The sequence below is a fragment of the Sinocyclocheilus grahami genome, unplaced genomic scaffold, assembly GCF_001515645.1.
Source record: "Sinocyclocheilus grahami isolate Dianchi unplaced genomic scaffold, SAMN03320097.WGS_v1.1 scaffold222.1, whole genome shotgun sequence".
NCBI classification, from domain to species: Eukaryota; Metazoa; Chordata; class Actinopteri; order Cypriniformes; family Cyprinidae; genus Sinocyclocheilus; species Sinocyclocheilus grahami.
Window position 1 is genome coordinate 3,650,961 of NW_015505401.1, and position 9,424 is coordinate 3,660,384.

Consider the following 9,424-nt stretch of genomic DNA (forward strand, 5'->3'; position numbering starts at 1 on the left):
AAAATTCCAGTGATTATCTTTTATCATCGAAATGTTCTTAGGTACATACGAAAACACTAATCACCATTCTGTCAATATGTAATGTAGTTAGATGTTGGAAACTGCTACCTAGTGATATAAAGTGATGTAAAGCAAATTGCACAGTGATAACAAGATGCAGGTTCAACTTTCAATGGCATACAGTTGGGAGATAGCTCTTGCAGTACACTCTTAAAAATAAAGGTGCTTCACGATGCCATAGAAGAACCTTTTTTCTAAATGTTCCAAGAAGAACCTTTAACATCTGAAGAACTTTTCTGTTTCACAGAAGGTTCTTTGTGGCAAAAGAAGGTTCTTCAGATTATAAAAAGGTAAGAAAGTGATGGTTCTTTAAATAACCTTTAACTGAATGGTTCTTTGTGGAACCAAAAATGGTTCTTCTATGGCATTGCTGTGAAGAACCTTTTAAGCACCTTTATTTTTAATAATGTTTTTACTGTTTCATAAGCATGATCTGTTTTGTTTCAAATAGATTATTGTTGTGTACTGGACAGCAGCTTTTTTCCAAAATGTTGAATCTTATTCTGGTTCTCTCTGGAGTTTGTACAGTGGGCATGGCCATGCGTGAGTATCAGACACCACTTTAGTGTTTTTTATTTTTACCATTGTATTTTATTTACATTTTTTTGCAAACATGCAAAATCACACTGTAAGAAAATAATGGCCTTTAGAAAATTATATACTATATACTTTTTTGCAGCATGATTCTGAATGTTTAAATAAGAGAATTAAAACAGTAATTATAATAATAGTAATAATTTATATTAATAACAATTTTATAATAATAATATTACAGCCAGACTTTTAGTTGTTATTCCCTCTTTCAGCTTTACCTGATTTCTACTCTTACTCCCTGGCTGCTGGGGAAGGCAGTGGGACTGAATATTCTACTGCACATGTGGGTCGCATCACTGGTATCAGAATCTGGGAATACAGTAGCGCATACATTGGTGGGTAAGTAAAGCAATGCAGCACTGATCACCTATCCAGATGAAAAGAGTGCCAAAGTAATTAAGATGTGTTTTATTGTGACTTAATGTAAAATTAATTAAGTCATTTGCATTGTGTGTATCTATTTGAACACTGACGACACATATCTGTTTAGAATCCAGCTGAGTTATGATGGTAACTGGACAACACTTGTTTGTGCAAACTATGGCACTCAGATGGAGATGACACTTCTTGACAATGAATCCATCGTTCAGGTGTCTGGAAAGTACGACTATGGCTACATCTATGAGCTTATGTTTGTCACTAGTCAAGGCCGATCTTTTAAAGTGGGACAACCTTCTGGAATCTCATTTAACTTCTACCCGACCCATGATGGAAGTGAGCTACGCTTTCTCAGTGGTCGACACAATGGATATGGAATCACCTCCATTGGGGCTCACTGGGCAGTCTACCACACCAGTGACAACAGTGTAACACCTTAAGATCGTAATTAGTTCATAGTTAACTTCTTCCTGCCAGCATTAAATAAACATCTACAGAAACTTTTTATTTTTATCTGTGTTTATCTGAGTTTTATCCTTTCTCATTTTTATAGACATGATTCTCATGATTGTTACTTGAATAAAGTCTATGTTGTTTTGTTAATCTTAGCCTGTGTTTAGTGGGTCTTCTGAAATACACTCATTTTCAGCTGCAGCTGGATTTACAACAGTTTCAGCTGCATAACCGTTTTGTCTTTTTTTAGCATTTTCTTTATTATATGAATTGCTTTGTCTTTTTTATATTTCTTCAACAACTGACATTCACATATATTATCTTTTCTTTTTGTTATATGAAGATCACATTAAAAACATGGAAACATTTTACCTTGCATTTATTGTTTATTTCTCCTACTTCTCCTACATATTTCTTCAAATGCCTTATATGCATTAGGGATGTGCATCTCATGACTCAAGCCGATACGATACGCATCTCGATGCATAGCCAATGATACGATACATTAAAAGATACATATGAAGCAGCTACCGTTGCGATGCGTTATGAATCACCCCTGTTACTATGCAGTGCGATCCTATTTCGATTCAGTCTGATTCAACACAATGCGATTCGATGCAATATGACGCAATGGAGAAAATATGGTCTCTTTTAATGCCTCGAGGCCTGTTTCATAAAACAAATAGACCAGGCTTATTTCAGTTAGTCTGACTCATTGTCAAATGATTTGGTTCCATAAAGCAAATTTAACATAGGCCTAGATCAAGCTTAGTCACTGTGGCAACTTATGCTGGGAAACTAACCTGGTCTAACTAAAGCAGGCTGACTGTCAGGCTAAGCTCCTCTACTGACCAATAGGAACATAATGATATTACCACTGTCTCACATACTATTATTTGATTTTTTTTTCTTACAGTTTCTAGCCATGCAGCCTTTCTCTCTGGTTTTATTAGCTGTACCTTTTATAGTTTGCAGAACATCAGAACATAATCTAAATTTGTTCTTTAAAGCATTAAAATAACTAAATTAAAGTTAAAATCACTGAATTAAAAATGAAAATAAATAATAAAGAAAATGACTACATTTTAACTGCTGTAGGAAACACTTGAGCTTAGTAATTACTAGCCTACTAGCTTACATTTGATTTACCTATTACAATAGTCCACTTACAGTTACTGCTATCATAAAAATACAATTTTTGTAGGTTTAAAATTCTACAAAAGACACATTTAATGTCCAAAAACAATTTTTTTTAAGCAAAATGTTTATTTTCCTCAGAATTACTGCGCTCCTATTTGTAGCGCTCTGTCTGTTTAGTGCGCATGCGCGCAGCTGCGCTCGTTGCTCTCGCGTTCCTCGCCCAAGCCTGACAGCAAAATGGATATGTTTTGCATGCCTTTCTAACATTTACAGATAAAAAAAATATACATGTGACATGTCAGTTATGCACTGAGGAAAACACAGCGTCTCAAATGCATTAAACAGCACAGATATATTCTCTGTTCGATTTGATCCATCGTTTAGTGCGCATGCGCGCAGCTGCGCTCGTTGCTCTCGCGTTCCTCGCCCAAGCCTGACAGCAAAATGGATATGTTTTGCATGCCTTTCTAACATTTACAGATAAAAAAATATACATGTGACATGTCAGTTATGCACTGAGGAAAACACAGCGTCTCAAATGCATTAAACAGCACAGATATATTCTCTGTTCGATTTGATCCATGATCGACATAAGGTCTGTTTAAGAAGAAGCGTGCACAAATTAGTGCGATTGTGTGAATTTAATTTGTAATTTATGGAACCGCTTTAGCCCCGATTGATTTGTTAAGTTATTTCAAATCAGGTTTTGGACTTTAATCCCAGTTTTTCCTCAGGTCTCCGTGGTGTTGTGATGCGTCATATTCACACAGCAGCAGGGTGATGAGAGACAGTTTAGAGAGGAACAATCAATCTACATATAAAATATTGGTCACTTTCTAAATAATAAAAGTATAGCGCACCCACTAGTAATTCTATATAAATAACTCGGTTTTTACCAATGCAAATATGTTAGATACGATGCATCGCGATATAAATGGGAATCTTCCCAGTATAGATTTTATTCTATCTTTTTCAGACTTTCAATCTTATCGGCGCCTCATAACTGCAAACACAGAAACGCCACAAAAATAGTGAACAACACAATCTGAATTCTAGATGCACCATAGACGGCTGTAAGTTACAGTCGTGTCGACTATTCTCCAGCCTTTGTGAACACCTAAAATGACACATTATGGAAATCCAATATACAGCTCTGGAAAAATTGAAATACCAATGCAAAATTATCAGTTTCTCTGGTTTTACTATTTATAGGTATGTGTTTAAGTAAATTGAACATTATAACAACTGACAACACTTCTCCCAAATTCCAAATGTCATTTAGACCATTTATTTGATGGTGACAACTGTTGACAACTGGTCAAAATAACAAAAAAGATGCAGTGTTTTTAGACCTCAAATAATGCACAGAAAACATTTTAAACAAGACAATACTAAGGTTTTAACTTAAGAAGAGTTCAGAAATCAATATTTGAGAAACACAAAGTTTTAACGTATGAAGGGTTCAGAAATCAATATTTGGTGGAATAACCCTGATTTTCAATCACAGCTTTCATGCTTCTTGGCATGTTCTCCACCAGTCTTGGTGCAAAAAAAAATCAAGCATCTTGGCTTTATTTGATCATAATCTAAATTTGTTCTTTAAAGCATTAAAATAACTAAATTAAAGTTAAAATCACTGAATTAAAAATGAAAATAAATAATAAAGAAAATGACTACATTTTAACTGCTGTAGGAAACACTTGAGCTTAGTAATTACTAGCCTACTAGCTTACATTTGATTTACCTATTACAATAGTCCACTTACAGTTACTGCTATCATAAAAATACAATTTTTGTAGGTTTAAAATTCTACAAAAGACACATTTAATGTCCAAAAACAATTTTTTTTAAGCAAAATGTTTATTTTCCTCAGAATTACTGCGCTCCTATTTGTAGCGCTCTGTCCGTTTAGTGCGCATGCGCGCAGCTGCGCTCGTTGCTCTCGCGTTCCTCGCCCAAGCCTGACAGCAAAATGGATATGTTTTGCATGCCTTTCTAACATTTACAGATAAAAAAAATATACATGTGACATGTCAGTTATGCACTGAGGAAAACACAGCGTCTCAAATGCATTAAACAGCACAGATATATTCTCTGTTCGATTTGATCCATGATCGACATAAGGTCTGTTTAAGAAGAAGCGTGCACAAATTAGTGCGATTGTGTGAATTTAATTTGTAATTTATGGAACCGCTTTAGCCCCGATTGATTTGTTAAGTTATTTCAAATCAGGTTTTGGACTTTAATCCCAGTTTTTCCTCAGGTCTCCGTGGTGTTGTGATGCGTCATATTCACACAGCAGCAGGGTGATGAGAGACAGTTTAGAGAGGAACAATCAATCTACATATAAAATATTGGTCACTTTCTAAATAATAAAAGTATAGCGCACCCACTAGTAATTCTATATAAATAACTCGGTTTTTACCAATGCAAATATGTTAGATACGATGCATCGCGATATAAATGGGAATCTTCCCAGTATAGATTTTATTCTATCTTTTTCAGACTTTCAATCTTATCGGCGCCTCATAACTGCAAACACAGAAACGCCACAAAAATAGTGAACAACACAATCTGAATTCTAGATGCACCATAGACGGCTGTAAGTTACAGTCGTGTCGACTATTCTCCAGCCTTTGTGAACACCTAAAATGACACATTATGGAAATCCAATATACAGCTCTGGAAAAATTGAAATACCAATGCAAAATTATCAGTTTCTCTGGTTTTACTATTTATAGGTATGTGTTTAAGTAAATTGAACATTATAACAACTGACAACACTTCTCCCAAATTCCAAATGTCATTTAGACCATTTATTTGATGGTGACAACTGTTGACAACTGGTCAAAATAACAAAAAAGATGCAGTGTTTTTAGACCTCAAATAATGCACAGAAAACATTTTAAACAAGACAATACTAAGGTTTTAACTTAAGAAGAGTTCAGAAATCAATATTTGAGAAACACAAAGTTTTAACGTATGAAGGGTTCAGAAATCAATATTTGGTGGAATAACCCTGATTTTCAATCACAGCTTTCATGCTTCTTGGCATGTTCTCCACCAGTCTTGGTGCAAAAAAAAATCAAGCATCTTGGCTTTATTTGATTGCGTGTGACCATCCATCTTCCTCTTGATTACATTCTGGAGGTTTTCAATGGGGTTCAGTTCTGGAGATTAGGTTGGCCATGACAGGGTCTTGATCTGGTTGCCCTCCATCCATACTTTGATTGATCTGAATGTGTGGCATGGAGCATTGTCCTGCTGGGAAAATCAATCCTCAGAGTTGGGGAACATTGTCAGAGCAAAAAGAAAGCAAGTTTTCTTCCAGGACAACCTTGTACGTGGCTTAATTCATGCACTATTCACAGACAAATGTGCCCAATTCCAGCCTTGCAGAAACACCCCCAGATCATCACAGATCCTCCACCAAATCTCACAGTGGGTGCGAGACACTGTGGCTTGTAGGCCTCAATCTCCAGGTCTCCATCTAACTATTAGATGACCATGGTGTGACCACAACGAGTGACATGAATAAATAAAAACATAATCTTTTTTTGTTGTTGTTGTTTGTTTAAAAATGCTTATTGTGTAAATTGCTCAAATTACGATTGTCCCAACGCAGTGGTGGACGAAGTACACAAATTAAGTACTTGAGTAAAAGTACAGATACTTATAATAAAATATTACTCCAGTAAAAGTACTCCTTTTTCAATTTTACTCGAGTGAAAGTACAGAAGTACTCGATTTTTTATGTACTTAAGTAAAAAAGTACTGATAGATAGATTTATTTTGCAATTTTACATAGGCTACTTAATTTAAATTTATATTAGCACATATTTTTTATAATCCTATTGTTCAAAAAAAAATTCCCAAAAGCTCTCCAAGAGCGCGCTGAACTCGTTCAGTCTTCTTCTCTCAGTAGAGTAGTCAGGAGCAGAACGATGTGATCGCTCAGCTCCGAAGCGAAAAGCTGAATATGCGCTGCATCTGCTGCCTACTTATACTCACGCTGTGATCAGCGGCAGCTGGATGCAATAATCGCATGTCAATGTGCATTGGCTCGTTTAGTTTACACTCGAAGTAGATTGGTCTCTCTAAGCGAGATCCCAATTCATCGGTCATCCGACGTGACATCGAGAGTGACCTACTGAAAGGGAACTAAAGTTACTTGACAGTAAGGAGAAAGAGAGAGAGAGAGAGAAAGAGAGAATTGAATTTGAATAGCTCTTTATTACAAATGGACAATAAACAAGTTCACAAAATATAGATCACATTGTACAAAAATAATACAATCACAGGAAATTTGCAAAAAACAATTCACCTTCAAAAACAGAGCACAACGCTCCTTTGCTACACCATTTCAGTTCAAAAGAAAGAAGATCATCCACTGACTTGTAAAAATTAAAGGGGTCATATAATGTTGCTAAAAAGAACATTATTTTGTGTATTTGGTGTAATGAAATGTAATGAAATGTGTTTATGCAGTTTAAGGTAAAAAAAACACATTATTTTCCACATACTGTACATTATTGTTTCTCTTCTATGCCCCACCTTTCTGAAATGCGTCGATTTTTACAAAGTTCATCGGTCTGAAAAGCGAGGTGTGCTCTGATTGGCCAGCTATCCAGGTCGTTGTGATTGGCCGAATACCTCAAGCGTGTGACGGAAATGTTACGCCCCTTGCCATATTGTGATGCCCGCAGCCACGAGACAAAAACATTAAAACCATTAAAAAAAAATTATAAACGAGGCATTTGTTGCATCCAGTGGGGACATAATTACGGATTATAATGACTTATACTGTCTTTTTACGCGTTGCGTTGCATAACGCCGCGTAAACATAAAACCATGTCTACATTTGTGATTTTGTGATCGACAAACTACACACGCTACTCTACACTGCTCAAAACTCGCGTTTGAATCGTCAAAATCATTAGTGGCAAATTGGCAAATTCAGGCGAGTCAGAAGCGCCAGACTGTCCTTGCAAAGTTGGAATTGCCCCACTTTATAGAAACAACCTTTGTACACAGCATTGTAGGCTACTCTCACAGGTTCAGACAGCAGTCCTCTATAAAATGCACTGCGCACATCTAAATATATGGATTGAACTGTTCTGGAACAGTGTTGTAAATACAACTGAACCACTGATTTCTAGTCGTGTCCTCTTTTGGAAGGCCAAACAAAGTAGTTTCGCTTTCACAACAAAACACAGTGTCACACACACGGCTTCTTCCACGGTGAAAGCCGATCCGGCGATCCACAGCGCGAAGTTGATGTATTTCCTCAGCGACCAGCATGGATCAGCTCCAGGCATGACAAAGCGGATATTGTCCTCTTTTGGAAGGCCAAACAAAGTAGTTTCGCTTTCACAACGAAACACACAGCACCTTCATGACATGGTGGCGGCGTCAACAACAATACTACAGCGAGAATAAAAGTTATGCCTTCTTTCTTTGTGTGAACATTTGGGCGGCGCTATGCAAATCTTCCCACATCGTGACGTAGACATGTGGGGGCGTGTTAGAATGAGCCATATTTGGTAGGCGTGGTTGACTTTTAACTTTTATAAAGAATATCTCTTTGAATTTGAGACTTTAGTCTTTGCAACTTTACAGATCTTCTTTATGCACCAAGAGCTTGTAACACTCCAAAGAGAAAAGAAAAATTGAAATCGCATCATATGACCCATTTAAACAGTAGAATAAAATAAACAAGTTCACAAAATATAGATCACATTGTACAAAAATAATACAATCACAGGAAATTTGCAAAAAACAATTCACCTTCAAAAACAGAGCACAACGCTCCTTTGCTACACCATTTCAGTTCAAAAGAAAGAAGATCATCCACTGACTTGTAAAAATTAAAGGGGTCATATAATGTTGCTAAAAAGAACATTATTTTGTGTATTTGGTGTAATGAAATGTGTTTATGCGGTTTAAGGTAAAAAAAACACATTATTTTCCACATACTGTACATTATTGTTTCTCTTCTATGCCCCACCTTTCTGAAATGCGTCGATTTTTACAAAGTTCATCGGTCTGAAAAGCGAGGTGTGCTCTGATTGGCCAGCTATCCAGGTCGTTGTGATTGGCCGAATACCTCAAGCGTGTGACGGAAATGTTACGCCCCTTGCCATATTGTGATGCCCGCAGCCACGAGACAAAAACATTAAAACCATTAAAAAAAAATTATAAACGAGGCATTTGTTGCATCCAGTGGGGACATAATTACGGATTATAATGACTTATACTGTCTTTTTACGCGTTGCGTTGCATAACGCCGCGTAAACATAAAACCATGTCTACATTTGTGATCGGAGAAATGACAAACTACACACGCTACTCTACACTGCTCAAAACTCGCGTTTGAATCGTCAAAATCATTAGTGGCAAATTCTTTAAATATAAAAAACTTACTTACAGACTGTGAGTCAGAACAGCCGGCATTGTAGTCTACTCTACCAGGATCAGGAAACAGTCCTCCATAAAATGCGCTGGACACATCTGAATATTTGGGTTGAACTGTTCTGGAACAGTGTTGTAAATACAACTGAACCACTGATTTCTAGTCGTGTCCTCTTTTGGAAGGCCAAACAAAGTAGTTTCGCTTTCACAACAAAACACAGTGTCACACACACGGCTTCTTCCACGGTGAAAGCCGATCCGGCGATCCACAGCGCGAAGTTGATGTATTTCCTCAGCGACCAGCATGGATCAGCTCCAGGCATGACAAAGCGGATATTGTCCTCTTTTGGAAGGCCAAACAAAGTAGTTTCGCTTTCACAACGAAACA

General features: G+C 36.8%; 1 protein-coding gene across 1 annotated transcript; it reads left to right on the forward strand.

Annotated features, from left to right (window-relative positions):
- Window positions 1–315: 315 nt before the first annotated feature.
- On the forward strand, window positions 316–1,482 carry LOC107596767 (zymogen granule membrane protein 16-like). Its single transcript, XM_016287571.1, has 4 exons — window positions 316–350; window positions 512–603; window positions 867–993; window positions 1,145–1,482. Exons 2-4 carry the CDS (start codon window positions 549–551, stop codon window positions 1,470–1,472), a joined length of 510 nt encoding a protein of 169 aa, XP_016143057.1. The 5' UTR covers window positions 316–350; window positions 512–548; the 3' UTR covers window positions 1,473–1,482.
- The last annotated feature ends 7,942 nt before the right edge of the window (window positions 1,483–9,424 follow it).

Coding starts and splice junctions, on each gene's coding strand:
- LOC107596767 (XM_016287571.1), top strand. CDS start 549: ATGTTGAATCTTATTCTGGTTCTCTCTGGAGTTTGTACAGTGGGCATG. Junction 604..866: donor TACAGTGGGCATGGCCATGC/GTGAGTATCAGA, acceptor TCCCTCTTTCAG/CTTTACCTGATTTCTACTCT. Junction 994..1,144: donor AGTAGCGCATACATTGGTGG/GTAAGTAAAGCA, acceptor ATATCTGTTTAG/AATCCAGCTGAGTTATGATG.